General features: G+C 46.0%; 1 protein-coding gene across 3 annotated transcripts in view; it reads left to right on the forward strand.

The window, feature by feature from the left end:
- LOC147632086 (endonuclease III homolog 1, chloroplastic-like) overlaps positions 1-17,981 on the forward strand; it is a 95,405-nt gene that overhangs the window by 1,325 nt on the left and 76,099 nt on the right. For 2 of the 3 annotated variants that reach the window (XM_086808664.1, XM_086808663.1), the window contains exons 4-5: positions 4,715-4,830; positions 5,003-5,069. The exons of the other annotated variant lie outside the window; for it this stretch is intronic. In XM_086808664.1, the coding sequence (XP_086664790.1) occupies positions 4,715-4,830; positions 5,003-5,069 (183 nt within the window). The remainder of the gene's footprint in view (positions 1-4,714; positions 4,831-5,002; positions 5,070-17,981) is intronic. 3 annotated transcript variants of the gene reach the window in all.

Below are 17,981 nucleotides of genomic sequence, written 5' to 3' on the forward strand. Positions count from 1 at the left end.
GACAGATGTCCTCGTTGATTTTCTAGAGATTCATGTACCATATCTGATTGATATTTATCATGATATCATGCATGGGGCAACACACAACCATGTCTATATTGCGGGCAGATCATGGAATGAATGGACTGGATTGGCAAAGGGGGCAAATGAAGGGGAGCTACAGGTCACTGACCCTCTTGATGATACTTTTTTTGAGAGGGAGAAACCAAAACCCACCCACAGTTACACTTTACAGATGCCAGGATTCATTACTAATCACAGATGCTGCATTGAATCCAGGACCTGAGCCCAGCATTCCGACCATTACTAACCCTCTTTCATTTCTCTTGCTTGAGTGCTTCTCATTCTTAAAAAAAAGCTGAGAGATTTGGTTTCTGAAAAAAGAAAGAACAATGAAACACACTTGATTTTTCATTTTTGAAAGCATGTTACATTCTTGTAAGATTCTCTTACACATCATGGGAATATATTAGTTGGGGATGTACATCGTTTAGTGTATGCCCTATGGGTGTTAAGAAAGACATTGGTAGAGAGAGAAGAGATAGCAATGGAATCAAACAACACACACGAGTCCTGAATGTGTAAAGAAAGAAGTATACAACTGAAATTCAAGTACAAATGATGGTTGAGAATGAAGATGTCAAATCATAGTATGATAGTCCACACATTGTTTTAAATCTCTGGAACCAGCATGTACTAGAGAGACACACTCTGTAGGCTCTAATCGCTCAGAGAATGTAGATGGGAAATGATGGAATCCCACGCATTATGCACCTGATGTGCGGGCTGTTTAGAGGTTGCCCATGACCTGTGTACCTAGTCGATTGCCCCAGCCAATGACGACTGCCATGTGGCTCTTGCGTTGGTCCAAATGCAGCACACAGCCCTCTGCACTGCCTAGCTGCTTCTGATGTTTACGCCTGATGCTTGCGGATGATGCCCGACTGTGCTACCCGTCTACTACATGCTAGCCAGGCATGCCCTAGGGCGAGGTGTGTAGTTGGAGATTCAGCGGGATGAGTTTCGGTGGAAACAAGAGGAGCTCCAAGAGCGGTAATGTTGGATGGATGAAGAGATTGTAGATCAGTATGAGAGGAAAGAGAAGATGGGAACATGAGGAACAAGGATGACGGGAGGAGGAAGCACGTGAAGCATGACTCTGGGAAGAGCAATGGAAAGCTTAGATCACCAAGATGGTGATAGATTGTGTGATGAAGCAAGTGGCATCATGGGTAAGTGACAAGATGGAGTCTCCTAGGGTTGAGGAGCAACCCAAGACCGAGCATTGATCCAAGTGGGGGAGAGCTTCCAGGCAGGAGGAGCTCTTGGTTGATGCTATCACAGATAGGGGATTCCAGCAGAGGTTTCATTGTCCGAGTTGCCAATGCCCAAACCCCAGCTTGAACCCGAAACACAACTTGAACGGGGACTAGAGAGCCAGCAGGTAGATCTCTCTGAATCCTAATGAGGTCAGCCTATCAGTACCTGAGGAGCTTCAGACAAGTTTCTCCAAGTTTGATAAGGAGGACGATGAGGCTACATGTGATTTGGTAAATTGAGTATCCGAGAAGAGAGCTTGGAGATCAACCTGGTGGATATGGAGCGGAGCCTACCATTGGATCGGAGCAGAAGTGGAACAAAGGTGGTTGATTTGCCCGAGTGCTGCTCCGGGTTTAGGGGAGGGCATGTCGTGTGCATCACCCATGTGAGTGCCACTAAGCCTGATTTTCCCTTACCCTTAACACAACGTCGGGTCACCTGCCGGAATTGATCATACCTGTTGCTAGGCCTTTGGACTGATTTGAGAGCTTAATGATGTATGGGTTGTGAGTACATATCCTCAGGGAATGCTTCCTCTGGCTTCGCCTGTTATTGCAGTGTCACGTGCATCCTGCACTTGGATGCCACCGTAGACATATCTGTACAGAAGGTGCAGGACCTGGGATGGTGAACCGGTCCCATGTGAGCCCAGTCCAGGACGAGTCAGCCAAGGATCCATCTCAGTCGTCCGAGGTCGGTGTGCATTGTCCTGCACAGGAGTCCAAGGTCAGGTGTGCATTGTCCTGCACATGAAACAGTGCTAGTCCGCGCTGTGAGTCTCCCTCTGGAATGATGTCAGTGATTCTGTGTATCTAGTATGGTACCGGATGCTAGATCACTGAGTAGTTAGTTAGGGTTTGCTTTTAGAACAAGGGGCCAGCCCATAGGGCTACCCCGGGTCTTGTGTGGGCATGGGGATAGTGTGAAACCACCCCCATGAGGGCTAGGAAGGCCCTGGCTGAACCCACCAGCCGTGGAGGGGCTGTAGGACAGCCCTAGGGGCAGGCTAAGGGCAAACATTCAGGAGATGCAGCCTTTGTATTTATTATTGGGCTTGGACAAGTGGACATAAGAAGGCACCTAGATGAAACTTTGGCATCAAGCCAAGAAAAGCATAAAGTTGATATTTTTGGGCCAAAACTTGGAGTACAAGCCAAGGAAAGCATAAAGTGGATATTTTGGGCTCGTTCAGCCACTTTTAGCCAAAAAGGGGAAAAGCACTTTAAAAATAGAGCTAGTCGACTCTATTAAAGCAGGTTTGGGCTGTTTTATCATCATGCGTATCCCTCTTCAGCATACTGGGCGCTTTCTCTCTCTACATGCCAACCTACTGTGTTTCTCCCTCCCGAGTGACTAGCCATACAGCAGCAGATCCTCTTCTATGATCTGGCCGTACAACAGGTACAGTTGCGGGCAGCTCCTTCCTCCTCTTGTGTTGGTCATACTGTGGACAGCAGGCCAGCCAGCTCACTCTTGCGCTGGTCGTACTATGGACAGCAGGACAGCCAGCTCACCCTCTCTCTCTCTCTCTCTCTCTCTCTCTCTCGTGCTGGTACAGGCCGTACAGCAGGTACAACGTCGTTGTGCTGGGGTGCGAAAGCTTGGGGAGCAAACAGGAGTTTGACATTCTCTCTCTCTCTCTCTCGTTCCTGAAGTGCAGACGGTACGGCGGTATAGTGGTCGGACGGATTCTTCTCTCTCTTTTGCTCAAGTTGTAGAGTGGTACAGTAGTTGGGTCATTTCTTCTCCTCTATTTACCACTCCCTCCTGGGCATTGGTTTAGGGGCTGTGTTTGGAGGTATCAGGGACTGTTTTTGAGAGCTTTTCTGGTATTGTTTTGAGAACCTTTTCAGGGCTGTTTTGGCACAGAGTTCGGTGTTGGGTTTGACACCGCACTAGGCTGTTGATTCATATTGGTTCTTGGAGCGGTTTGTGTTTTGATTCCTGTGTTAAGTGTTTGCTAAGGAAGCTTTGTGGAAATCCGGTGCAGTATTGCACCCTCACCTTGGTTTGATTGTAACCCGGTTACTAGAATAAAGCAGTTCCTACGAGGGGGCCGGCCTTTCTGACTCAGTGTTGTGTTCCCTTTAGCATTGTTTATGGTTATGTCCGCTATGTTTTCATATCTTTGTTGACATCCGAAGTGACTGTCTATTGCATCCGAGTTCCCGTCCAGTTTCATTAAGCCATGGCACGGGTGTGCACGTGACACATGTGGACAAGCTTCGTACTTGCAGCTGACTCAAGAACAAGATTTGAGGAAGAGTGACCGATTAGGGTAGTTTTGACAGTCCTATAGGCTCCCGAGGTGCCTAGGACATGCACAAGTGTTGGGACATTCATTTTAGGCAGACCGTCGTCTCAAAAATCAAATTGAGAAGGGTTCAATTGTAAGAGAGATGTGTTCACCAAGTGGAAGAAGAGGAACAAGGATAGCAGATGCAACTATTGCAAAAAGCTTGGACACAAGGAGGAAAGATGCTTCAAAAAGATGGGCAAAGAGGAGGAGAAGACACATGCCAACCTTGTACAAGAAGCCGAAGAAGAAGATGTCCCTGAAGTTGAGACATCCACAGCCCACAGAGCAAGCATTTACATATGTGGAAGATTGTGATTGGGCTTTCTAAACACCAATGTGTGCGAGTCAAGGGTTCTTTGCTCGTGAAGTCTCCGAAAAGCTGAATTAAATAATCTTTACGTGTGTTTTCATTTTGTAATGCCTTAAAAAGGCTTCATTCCCATTTCATATCCTTGCTTAGAACAAGGGGGGGGGGGTTTCCCTAGAAAGATGATGTAGGTTGTTATTAGATGGTCAAGCTCTTATATCAGGCATGGCACGAGAGTTCAAGTGTTGGTGCCATTGTGTCTCCTTTGAGCACGCGGTAGCCTTGTGTGTGTGAATACTTCCTATGAGTGTGTATGTGTGTGTGAACCCACCTTTAGGTGTGGATAGGATAAGTGTGCCATGTGTCACTCATTCATTGTGTGTGCGTGTGTGATTTCTTTCGGTCAAAAGTTAAAGCTACATATATATAAAAGCATTGTACTTGGTGAACGGTAACACATCAATCAAATCATCATTGAGTCATGCATACTTCTATCAAATATTTGAAGGATGTAGGTAAGGGCGTTGCTTCATCGGAAGAACTTCACAGAAAACTTGATTATAGATATTGCTCTTCATGTGTTTCATGAGAAAGTTGGTGGTTTGAAGACACTCGTAGGGTAACGATCCCCCCCCCCCCCCCGGCGGGCGAAAGTCAAGAAAGTTAATTATACTTCTGCAAGAGTTATGTTAAAAATACCAATATCATGTTTTATGCTTGGTGGACAAGTTGTTTTCCCTTTGTTTACAGGCTTTAATAAAGACACTGACAATTAAATTGTGTCTCAGTGATGCCAGCACGCTGGCAAGAGGTTTTAGAGACCATAAGGACAATGAGAGCATCTGGAAGTGCACCAGTTGATACCATGGGCTGTGAGAAAGCTGGCAGCTTCCTTCCACCCAAGGTTCTTTAAGTTCCAGCTTTCAGAGTACAATTTCGCTTAAGTTTCAGCTGCAAATCAAAATTTTCAAGGGCTAAAAAAAAATCTTTAGCTTTTGTTTCAGAATTGAAAAAAAAATATTGAGATGATATTCCTCATTCATTTCTAGACATGTTCCTCATTGATCTCATTGCAGGAGCGTAGGTTTGCGGTCTTGGTTTCGGCTCTACTTTCAAGCCAAACGAAGGATGAGGTCACACATGGTCAGTCCCGACCCTTGGGCTCATTGAAAGCCAAAAATTAAACTGGGACTATTACAATTAATTTCATGTGAAACAAGCAAGATTGCACGCAAATGCATTCTGAGTCTCTTTGTTTTGGGTCTTTTTTTGAGCGACGTTGATGCACTCACGCATGTATTCGGGTCTTTAGGTGTGTAAAGAGAGATCCTCTGCCCATCGGATGGCAGGGGTTGGAACTTGGCTGGGGGCAGATCCCCCCGTCCATGGGGATTGGGGAGGTGAGATCTCAGGCGGTGGTCCTTGGTTGCTGGAAAGAAATTGGGGTTTCTATATGTATGGCTAGGGTGAATTCCTTCTTGCTTCCTTCCTGCCATGCGGAAATTACTTCCTAAGGCTTAAACCCCTTTCTCCTCTTAGCATATTAAATAATGCCTCGAGCCTCTCCCTCGGCATTTGGGCGGGATGACTTGTAAAGGCCCTTGGCGGTTAGCCCATAGTCACACGAAACGGGGAAACGGTGCCCTGAAACGGGGAAACGCCGTTTCCCCATGTCGACTTCATGGAAACGGCCAGAAACGGGGGAGATGGGGTCGCTGCCCACGTGGCATATTTTTTCGCCCAAAAAAAAATCCCTCAGGGTTGGCTGCTAACGTAAAAAAAAAAAAAAACGTTAGCTGGCCCGTAACGTGTGTGCTGGCCCATTGAGAAAAATGACGCGTGTGCTGGCCCTTCCCTTCCTGTCTGTTGCGCTCCTTGCAGAGCTCGTTGCCTCAACGGCCACCTTGGCTTCTTGAACCACAACGGCTACATTATCACCACACCATATAAGCTGTAGTACAATGCTTGTTTTGTACACAAGTCCCTAGAGCTGAGCTTCAAATCCCAAAGCTCTAGCACATTCCTCTCTCCCCCCCCCTTTCTCTCTCTCCCTCCTCCTCTCTCTTTCCGTGCGGAGCAAGACTGAAGTTGGAGCAAGGCACTTCTCAACTTGGTTCTCCACAATCAATAAATTTTAATCAGTAAGTGTTCTTTTTTGTAAATTAGTAAATGGACCTTGTTTTTTTAAATGATCATTGACTTTTTTAAAAAATAGATAGGAAGCATCTTAATTAAATTGCATCTTTTTTTAATAATATAACAAGTCCTTTTTCGATCAATCCCTCTCTTCTTCTTATTGTGCTGCATTCAATAGTTTGCACTAATGGCATTCTATGAGCGGCGTTGTGGTTGTCGTCCATGTGTCTTGGGACCGTTTGCAATAGCAAGCAATCTTCATCATCCCAAAACCACATGGGAGGGCAATGACATCGTCGAGCCCTCTTAGAGATTGCCTCTTGTAATGTCAGGCTCTCTCGAAGAGGCAAAGGGCATCAACAATGAGCTGTCTCAATGTATTGTCGCTCAGCCACACACTCGAAGATGAGCCCCCATATGGCGAAACCTATAGCTTGTAGAAGAACCTGCTGTGGTCCTAGTTGATGCTGAGGCACCTACCAGCCATGAGGATCAGGACAATAAACCCATGTAGAAAGTCACCTGAAGTAACTTGTATTGCCAAAAACTATTGCTAATGTTGAATGAATAAAGAATTTTATTTTTCTCCGAACTCTGTCTGTTCTATTATGTACTTTCTTTTTTTCAGAATCTCCTGGCACCTTGTTCTTATTGTCCTTTGCAATGACCGCAATGACCCCCTGTTCCTCATTCCTTCTTTGCAGTCTTTGCATCCATGGCCTCCATGGATCAGTCTCATTCCACCTCAAAGAAGTCTAAATCTACAGAGTGGTCTTGGTGGGATGAGGTCCTCGCGGAGGGTGCCTACAAAACAGGAGGTGTAAACCGGCCTCCAGCCTTGAGACAAAACCAAAGGGCGGTGCGAAACAAACACTGGCACACAAAACACTTCAACACCTTTGAGGACCAAGAAAAGGAAAACAAACAGGGGAAGCTAGAGTGCTCCTGCAAACAGTACACGGACACCGATTGGCTCCAAAATGCAGTGGTGTCCCTTGCGATATTTCTTTAATTGATTATAAGAGAGCTTTGATTACAATAAGGCTGGAAACTCAGCTGTCACAGTAGAACTCCTGAAGCCTGCAAAGACCCTGCATCATGGCTTCATATCCACTCGGCATCCACAATTAAGTCCAGCCATTGTTCACATCAAAAGACTCCCACAAATTGAGTCTGCATACAGAAGCTTTCTTCCATGATCAGGGCTTCCACAACCATCCATAGCCTCTCACCCTATGAATAGCATCACACCTTGACACATCCAGTGCTTCTGCATCACAACACAGACTCCCAAAAGAGAACTCGCATCACAGCAGAGCATACTATACAGTCGACACACCTGTACCAACCCTCTCTACCTTCCAAGGGTACTATCCATCTCAGTCATGGATCCCCGAACCCCTGTCCAATCAGCAGCAAGGTTGTACCAAACATGTGTCCACTCCTGTGATGACCGCTGCTTGCATGTGACCTATCTCCTAGAGAAACCCAAAAACATGTTTCCACATGAAACAAAGACCTGTTTCAGCAAACATCGGGTGACCTGCTTTCCCATTAAACATCTGGTTTGGCCCAGCATGAAACCCATGTCCTATTTGCCACAATCATCCATAGCCTCTCACCCTATGAACAACATCACACCCTGACACATCCAGTGCTTCTGCATCACAACACAGACTCCCAAACTGTCTCCCAAAAGAGAACTCGCATCACAGGCTACAACAGAGCATACTATACAGTCGACACACTTGTACCAACCCTCTCTGCCTTCCAAGGGTACTATCCATCTCAGTCATGGATTCTCGAACCCCTGTCCAATCAGCAGAAAGCAAGGCTGTACCAAACATGTGTCCACTCCTGTTACCGCTGCCTACATGTTTCCACATGAAACAAAGACGTGTTTCAGCAAACATCGGGTGACCTGTTTTCCCATTAAACATCTGGTCGAGCCCAGCATGAAACCCATGTCCTGTTTCCACGTGAAAACATTCTTGGCACATACTCAAATGTAGTGCCAACACAACACACAAACAAAAGAGAGAACTCTTACTGAATATGTCTGCTGTATTTCTGTCCCACAACCATGTGATCCAAAACTGCAGGTCCCTCTGTCCCTTCCAAGCAGGAAGAAAGCAATCTGCTCCATGGGTATGCACCCATGAGAGCTTGCGTCGCTCCCATGCCAAAAAACATAACCAGGTGACCTTGTACTTGCAGCCAATAACTGTCAAATCCCCAAAGGATCACCTCGTAGAATGCTCCTGGTACAAGACGCGAAACCTGCAAAACAAAGCCAAGCAACGTGAAGGGGGTGCAGGCCTGACTCACCTCCCAACCTTGACAGCCGTGCGCAAAACCCACAAGTCTTGGCTGTCCCCACCGAGCCACGAGCTGAGCTAACTAGTTGGACGTATCGACCAATCTCTACCTCGTGACATCCCATACCGCCACGAAGCTACCCTCGCGGGCCTCGAGACTGCTGCCGGCCTTGGCTGCATAAAGCAAGTGCACGTCTGTACTAGATCCAGGATCCTGACCATAGAGCTCTCACAAAGACATGCGAGACTCTATGAACTATTGACTAACCTTGGCCTGAGCTCACTAAAAACCCAGGGTAGTCCCTCTGAAGGGTAGTCAATGTCTCCCATGTAGCGTCCTCCTCAACACGATTCTTCCACTTGATCTTGTATTCCGTGAGAAGTGTATTACGCAATCGTCTTTCACGAAATCCAAGGATCTTTTCCAGTTCGTGTGGAACAAATGTCATGTCCTCAACATCCATGATTTCTTGAGGAGTAACTAACTGGTCCGTTCCACCCAATACTTCCTTAAGTCTACTGACATGAAATATGGGATGAACTTTCACATGAGAAGGCAAATAAATCCAGTTCGTATGCGACTGAACCAATCCGTCGTGTAATACGAAATGGTCCACACTATCTAGGGAATAATTTTGGAGATCGACCTGTCCGTAAAGTCTTGGAATCTTTCAGAACTTGCAAATACACCATCGTTCCTTCAGAGAACTCTCTGGGTGAACGATGTCTATTAGAATAAAATCTGTCTCTGTCTTGAGTACTTCTAATAGATTCCTTTACAACTTGTAGCATTTCTTGCATATCTTGCAAAAAATTACGTGCTGCATCATGCTGAAGTCGTGAAAATCCCATTGTAACAGGTGATCTAGGTTGAAAACCATACATAAGCATAAAAAGACTAAAATCTGTACTCGTATGCTTAGTACTATTATATGTAAATTCTAACATAGGAAGATAATCCTCCCATGAACTCTGTCTTTTGAAGACATATGCTCGAAGCATATCCTCCAAAATCTGATTCACTCTTTTAGTCTGGCCATCAGATTGAGGATGATCTGAGGAACTCAAATTCAAAGTTGTTTCCAACTTCTCAAAAACAAGCCTCCAAAAGTCACTTGTAAACTTAGAGTCCCTATCACTAACTATGTCTTGCGGTAACCCGTATAGTCTAAACAATTGCGTGATAAACTGCCTTGCTAATTGCGTAGCTGTAATGGTCTTCCGTGTCGGTAAAAATCTAGCCATTTTTGTCAAGCGATCCACCACAACCCAAATAGAATCGTGTCCTTGACGTGTTCTTGGCAATCCAGTAATAAAATCCATGGGAATGCTTTCCCATTTATTACCCAAGATTTGCAAAGGATGCAACATCCCAGCCTGTCTAAAGCGTTCAACTTTATTTACTTGACAAACCCGACACTTGAGGACATAATCTTCTACATACCCTTTCATCTTTGGCCAATAAAAAGTATGTTTCACTAAAGCTAATATCCTGTGTACCCCAGGGTGTCCAGCAGAAGGGGCGTCGTGAGACTCCTTAAGAATCTTGGACCTAATGTCCGGGATCTGTGGTACACAAATTTTGTTATTACGGAATAGTAAACCATTCCGAATCATCCATTGGCCTCTCGCAGCCTGAATGGTAGGCTGCTTAGTCACCGAGTCTTGGTCAATCAATGAGCTTCCGTCCTGGATGTTCTGCCAATATGGACCAAAATAACTATCAGTCCTACAAGCCCTCTCAATGAATGAAATAAGTCGGTAGAAATCTCGGTGAACGACAAAGTATTCACCTCTCTAATCCGACTAAGCGCATCTGTGACACTATTCATGGACCAGGTCCGATCCCTTCTGAAGTTAAAGACGAGGCGGAACCAGATATTATTGATGAAGCAGAAGTTATGGTTCCAGAACAGATCCTTTTGCACCGTTTCAAGCATGGCTCATGCCGAAGGCAAAGACAGTTCCTCACGAAGTTTCAAGACCGAGGGATTCACGAAGCGGTATGGCTTGACAAAGAGTTTTTGAGACCATCCGGCGTTATTGACAGATTATTTGGAGGCTATGCAGCTTCCGTTAAGTTAACTAGAAGGAGATGTCACGTGCATTCCGCACTTGGATGCCACGTAGACATATCTGTACAGAAGGTGCATGACCTGGGATGGTAAACTGGTCCCATGTGAGTCGAGTCCGGGACGAGTCAGCCAGGGTTCCATCCCAGTCGTCCGAGGTCAGGTGTGCATTGTCCTGCACATGAGTCCAAGGTCAGGTGTGCATTGTCCTGCACATGAAATAGTGCCAGTTCGCGCTATGAGTCTCCCTCTATAATGATGTCAGTGACTCTGTGTATCTGGTATGATACCGGATGCCATAACACTGTGTAGACAGTTAGTGTTTGCATTTAGGAAAAGGGGCCAGCCCATAGGGCTACCCCAGGAACTCATGTGGGCATGGGGAAAGTATAAGACAATCCCCATAAGGGCCAGGAAGGCTCTGGTTGTACCCACCAGCCATGGGTAGGTCATGGGAGGGCTACAGACAGCCCTAGGGGCTTTGCAAGGATAGCCAACTGGTTATCCAGCCCTAGGAGGGCTGTAGGGCAAGTGTGGGGCAGCCCATACAGGCTGCCCAGCCTCCAGTACAGCAGGCGCACAGTGCCTAGCCCCCATATACGGTTATACCATGCGCCTAAGTGCCCAGCCATATTATTAGTCATGCGCAGCAATTAATCTGAATTTGTGCTGTATTTTCCAGTCGTGGAGCATATTGAGACAGCTGACTGCCTTTTAGCTAGCCGACTGCTGTCCACAAAGGGTATAAATACCCAGCCCACAACTCATTTTATTCATCTCATCATTTGCCAAGTGCTGAAGCTGAAGCAAGGACCAGGACAGCCTAGATCAAGCTAACGCAAAAGGGGTGAAGGATTGAAGGTAAAGGGCAGAGATTCATCTCAGCCAAGAAGGTTCAGTCAATCTTTTATTTCAGTATTTTACATCATTCTAATAAAAGCAAATACACCATTCGTGGTGGGGGCTCTACAGAGGGTATTCGGGACTCAATACTGTGTCCTCTTCTCCCTCTCTCTCTCTCAGGGGATGGGTTTATACAGCGACCGTGGTATATGGATGTATACATGCCACACAGCTCTCGCGTTGCTATTGGACAGCTATGAGTCTCATCACATCAGCTAGAGATAGAGGCTGGGAGAGCGGCACGGGTTCCCAGAGCCGAGCGGATATGCAGATTGTGCCGCGAGGAGGTGGAGACTGAGGATCACTTTGTATGTAGATGTAGAGCCCACCAAGGGGTCAGAGATAGTTATGCAAGATTGTTTGAGGAGCACTCTTCACTACATCAATTGATGGAGGCCTCGGACCAGCGCTGGCAGACTACTACTAGAGCTTCATAGTTCTCGAGAGAGACTCCTCCTCCAGACACCCGCTCCCACTAGGGGTGGGAGACAGTCCCAGCTCACAGATTTCTTCCAGAGAGCTATGCCAGTGCCAGTTGATGTACCACGTGGGGTGACCGCACAGAGAGCAGAGGAATTGAGAGCCAGGAGGAGACCTAGACAGACTGGACATAGAGCACCCTGACTCCGTCACCGAGAGATAGTAGGTATCCGAATGAGACACCAGATGGAGACACCAGATAGGCTAGCTTGCTTTCATTCAGACTCAGGGTACATGTTCACGCCATTCACAGCCTCAGCATCGGCAATGTATGATATCTTATATCCCTCTTATGGCACTGGATTGAGTTAGACATAGATCTGCATAGCATGCTTGTACTACCCCTTCAGCATATAGAGATGCATCTTGCCTTAGCACTCCATCCACATCCCCACCCCCCTTTATATTGTTTGTATATGGGCTCCACTGATCCATGATGATTCACAGTGGTATCCAAACACATGCACACTTTTTCTTTTCTTTCTTTTCCTTTTCTTCCGATGACCGGAAGAACACAGTTGTATTATTTTTTGTCTCATAGGCCGACTTTGGCCTCTCGTTGACGTTAATATATCTTTCTTTCTTTCTTTCTCTCTCTCTCTCTATTTTTCTGCACATCTACATTCAGTTTTGTGCGTTAATTTCATCGCGACAAGTGTGCTGATTTCTGAGCATTGAAGTTACCGAGCTCCCCTGAAGCTTCTCCATGTTACAATTCCAAGAATGTTTCTATCCCCACGAATCATGACGGGCTCATGAAAACCTTTACAGATAGTAAAAGTGTCCTGCCTCCAATCGGGAATAGGCTTATATTGACGGAACCACTGGATTCCTAAGATCATGTCACACCCTAGGAGAGGCGAGACAATGAAATCTTGTTGGAATGAGGCCTTTTGAACTTCAAAGGCAATTTGCCGTGTCTTTTGAGATATGTGGGTGCGGAGACCAAGTGTGAACCCGTCCATATCCAAATGATATGGCACTAATGTGCAGCTCATCTTGTTAGCCAACTGGGGAGAGATGGCGTTCTCAGAACTGCCCATGTCGAATAGGACTACAGATTGTCGGCCCTTGGCAGAGCCATAAGCTCGGATGAGGCTTTTCTGTGCAGCATCGCTCTCACCCTCCTGCTTAGCATACCACGGATGGCATAGGATGCATAGAAGCTAAAAGCTAACTGTCGGTCCTTGGCAGAGCCATAAGCTCGGATGAGGCTTTTCTGTGCAGCATCGCTCTCACCCTCTTGCTTAGCATCAAATACCACGGATGGCATAGGATGCATAGAAGCTAAAAGCTGAATTGCATTTATGGTGGTAGGTGGGGTTGGAGGAGTTGGAGATGCTGTGGCAATTGTGGCAGAAGGTGCTTTGGAGGCTTGCTCCGCTTGCCATTTGTGGCAATCCTTCTTACCGTGCCCGATGGTATGACATAAAAAACATTTGTTTTCTAATTGGTATTTCCGTTGCTTCTCTGGAGGAAGATAACCTCTAGTAATACCTGCTTTAGCCTTTTCCTCAAGGGTTTTCTTAGGCTTGGATTCCTTATCCTTCTTACCCCCTGAACTAGAGCTATTACTGCCGTCCTTCTTAGCATCTTTAGAAGATTCATTACCTTTTTCTGGCTGCGCAACAGATTGCTGTTGCTGGGGTTTGGCACTGGACTGTGACGACTGCTTAGGCTCACCTCTGTTCATCTTCATTTCTTCATTTTGAGCCTAAGTCAAAGCCCAGTCATAGGTACTGGGTTCAAAGTTACGAACTATGAATCGGATATTAGGATCTAATCCACGAATGAATTGATCTATCTTGGCCTGCTCAGATAACCCTAACTGTTGTGCTAAAGTTATAACCTTCCGGAAAACTGAAGCACTGGTGATCCGTTCTGTCTGAGTCCATAGAACTCACTTGCTAGGCTGGTCATATACTAGGGAGGAAGAAATTTGGTCTTTAGGTCATGAACAAATGTATCCCAGCTAAAAGCTGTGACACTTGTGGTCTGGTCTGTATGAAGACTAGACCAATGCTGCCACTAAAAGTCTTCTTGGCTGAATATGATATGAATGATGGAATGATGCAAAGCTCAACTATTTACATGATCTCTAGATGCTGGTCAGTTGGCTGAAGGGCTGGCCGACTGTAGCTATTTATTCTACACGACTTGTGCATGATAAATAAATGGTATTACATGCTGGAAATTATGAAAAAAATACCAGATAAATTCTAATAAATGCTAGATGTTATTTGAAGGCTTCTGCAATGGTCTATATGCCATGGATGAATGATATGCATTATGCAGAGTGCTTTCTAATTCAAACGCTAGGGCTTCTACTGACTCTACATGCATGAATGAATCTCTTCAAGTGGGTTAAGGGACTTGGACTGACTGACTGAGTGTCTAAGGTTGAGGAATGACCTACGTAGCTTGTGCCCGACTTATCATGGACTGAGGATTACAATGGGGTCGCGGCGTACGACAATTATCATCCTAAAGGGTACTAATAATGTACAATGTTGCACTGATGATGATGAGCCATCTTGTCACCATGCACTACAGTGCAGAGTGCATGTGACATTCCTTCCTGCTTAGCTTGGCGGTAGGTTCATAGCTTCTAAGCAGTCCACCAATAACTGGGGGTACTCTTGAAAGAACTCCTCGTCTAGCCAAACGGCTTCGTGGGTACCTCGATCTCGGAACTTCGTATAGAACTGATATACCTGTCAACCGGAACCATGCTTCCAACGATGAAGAAGGATCTACTTAGGCTCGATGACTTCTGCTTCGTCTACCACGTATGGCGACTGTTCATCTGAATATCAAAAACTTTTGGTCCAACATATGGTTTTAGCCAAGAAACATGGACAACATCATGCATTGTCCAACTGTTAGGCAACTTCAACTTCATGGAGACATCACTTATCTTTTTAACTATTGGAAAAGGTCCAAAACTACGAAAAGAAAGCTTGGGACAACGTTTACCCACTTGTTTCAATCTCTGTTTCATGATGCACAGATAGACTCAATCCCCTTCCTTGAAGTGGACATCTCGTCTAGACTTGTTTGCTTGTCTATGAACTCGTTAATGGCTAGGCTCAGAATTGAGGGCCAAATTGGGTTGAGTACCAAACTCTGTGGAATCGACATGTGGATTTGTCATGCTATCCAAGTCTTTTCCAAAGATTTTGAGAATGGTAGATTCCTGAATGGTTTGGATGCTGGTCTTTCTACTAAGAACATTTGCTACTACTGGGTTATGTTGACCAGGGATGTACTTGATCATTCCTCCAAACTGGTGGAAGATCTGACCCTGTCTAGTGTGGTGATCACTCCATTGGGCACTTGGCATTGTTGGGAGTCACTTAAGTGCTTGGTGGTCTGTGTTGACTGTGAAAACTCGTCCATAGGGAACCGGTTTCAAATGTTTGAATACTGACAGCTGTTCTAGCTTGCCCTTGAAATTCTTGGAAAGACGATAGAGAAACTTGCTAGGAGGTTTTGCCCGAGAGACGAAAGCGATATGATGATCTAAGGACAAGAGGGTGGGATACTGGGTGGGAGATCATCCTTAAAAATGTCTGAATGAGAAAGGAGATCTGCCAACTGAGGGACTGAAGAAGAAGATGAGACAATGGTTATCGATGAGATAGAAGCTGTCTGAGCATAAATCAATGCTCCTTCTGCTCCCTTGCGGATAGCTCGTGGGGCCTGGAGATGAGAAATCATAGGAATGCCAAGAATGCTCCTATCCCTCCGAATCATGACAAGCTCAGGAAAACCTTTAGAGATAATAAAGGTGTCTTGCACCCAATTGGGAATAGGTTCATACTGACAAAACCACTGGATTTCTAAGATCATGTCACATCCCAAAAGAGGAGAGACAATGAAATTTCGCTGGAATGAGGCCTTTGGAACCTGAAAAGAAAACTGCTGTGTCCGTTGAGATATGTGGGCGCAGAGACCAGGTGTAAACCCGTCTACCTCCAAATGATAGGGCACTAAGGTACAGCTCATGTTGGTAGCCAACTGGGGAGAGATGGCGTCCTCAGAACTGCCCATGTCAAAAAGGATTATGAACTGGCGGCCCTTGGTAGGGCCATAAGCGCAGATCAAGGTTTTCTGTGTGGTTGTAGCCTCACGCTCCTGCATAGCATCAAGCACCACGGATGGCATGGGATGCATAGAAGGTAAGATCTGAACCGCATTGGTGGTAGCAGGCGGGTCAGGAGGAGCGGGGGATACTGTGGCAATTGTGGCATAAGGCTCTTTGGAGGCTTGCTTCGCTTGCCTTTTTGGACAATACTTCTTGCCATGCCCAATGGTATGATAGAAAAAACATCGGTTTTCTGCCTGATACTGTCTTTGCTCCTCTCGAGGAAGATAGCCTCCAATGATGCCTGCTTTAGCCTTTTCCTCAGGGTTTTCTTAGGCTTGGGTTCTTTACCCCTTGAACTAGAGCTAGGACTGTTGTCTGCCTTAGTGTCTTTAGAAGACAGAGTACCTTTCCCTAGTTGGGGTTTGGTACTAGACTGCGGTTGTTTAGGCTTGTCTCCGTTCATCCTCATTTCTTCATTTTGAGCAAGAGTCAAAGCTTGGTCATATGTACTGGGTTCAAAGTTGTGAACTGTGAACTAGATGTTGTGATCTAATCCACGAATGAATTGATCCATCTTGGCTTGCTCAAATAACCCTAATTGTTGTGGTAAAGTCATCTGCGAGGCCGGTCATATACTAGGGCGGCAGAAATCTGGTCTTTAGGCTATGAACAAATGTATCCCAGCTAGAAGGTGACACCTGTGGTTTGGTCTGTATGAAGACTAGACCAATGCTGCCACCAAGTGACTGCGTCACCCGTAAGGTGGGGAGCCGCTATGTGGACTCTGTCCTGAGGATCTGTAATCCTAGCTAATGAAAAATGAGCAGTAAATTGATGAATGAACTGATTAACTGCTAAATGATCACACTTACCATCATACTTACTAAAATTTGGTTGACTTTGAATGACGGTAGTCGATGTCGCGGGCGGGTGGCTGGTGGCACCTAAGGCTGGGGAAATTGAAGAGAGGTACTGATATCTAAGATGCATGGTCCCTTTTCCCTTTTGTGCTCGAGTAACATACGCTCTCGATCGAGCTCTCATTGGTGCTCCCGAGCAGTGAGTTCAACCTGACGCCGGTCTTCTTCGATCCTGTGTTGGGCTTTCTCATAGTCCCGTCTATCTGCTTTTTCTTGTTACTTTCTTGCTTCAGCTTCAGCTTTTTCTTCTCTCCGTCAAGCCTCGTCTTTTCTTCTTTGTTGTTCTATCTGAAAGAAGAGGGAGATGTAGTCGCAGGGGGGGGGGGGGGGTTGTGTTGGAGGCGGAGGACGTGTTGCTGTTGCCTCCAAGAGTTGGAGACGCTCCATGAGAAGCGGGTTCTGAGCTCTGAGTAGAGCTATGGTGTCTGTAGTAGTCGGAAGAGCAAGGTCTCCTTCGGGGGAGACTTCTTGCAGCGGCTGATGGGTACCGTCCTCTGTAGACTTGATGCTGAAGTCGGTGGTCGTGCCGGAACGCAATATGACCATTCAAGGATGTCCTCACGCTAGGATACGGTGTGTGTGGACAAGCTGAATCTGATACCAATGTAACATGTAGCGGAAGTATTCGTAATTGAGGATCCTGTCACACAAATTCTCACACCGTCTTTTGTATCCTGAGTTTCGCGAGTTTAGCAATCCACTTTATGACTTCAAACTTAAGAGATTTGAGAGAGAGAGAGAGAGAGAGAGAGAGAGAGAGAGAGAGACAGAGATAGAAATTGTACACCGTATGGGTCCCGAATTACCCCACTGAAGGGCCCTCTATCCCGTTACCGGAATAGTATTTGCTTTATTACTTTGAAGAGACTGACTGTGGACTGACGATAAGCCAAACGCAAGATCTCTGAGGACCAAGAGTTGGGCTGAACTGCACACGGCTATAGAAGCACCAAGGATGACCAATCTCGAGCCTATGCACTCTTCCCAATGGATGTAGGAAGGCTGCAAATCTGAGGTTGAGAGAAGGGGCTGATTGGGACTGTTCTAGGCTATGTATGAATGCTGAAAATGAGTATGAATGCTGAGTTTTACCTTCACCAAGTGGCTGTAGCAAAACGATGCAAACAAGGATGCTG

Source organism: Cibotium barometz, chromosome 14, assembly GCF_041138505.1.
Source record: "Cibotium barometz isolate CiBa-2024 chromosome 14, ASM4113850v1, whole genome shotgun sequence".
NCBI classification, from domain to species: domain Eukaryota; kingdom Viridiplantae; phylum Streptophyta; class Polypodiopsida; order Cyatheales; family Cibotiaceae; genus Cibotium; species Cibotium barometz.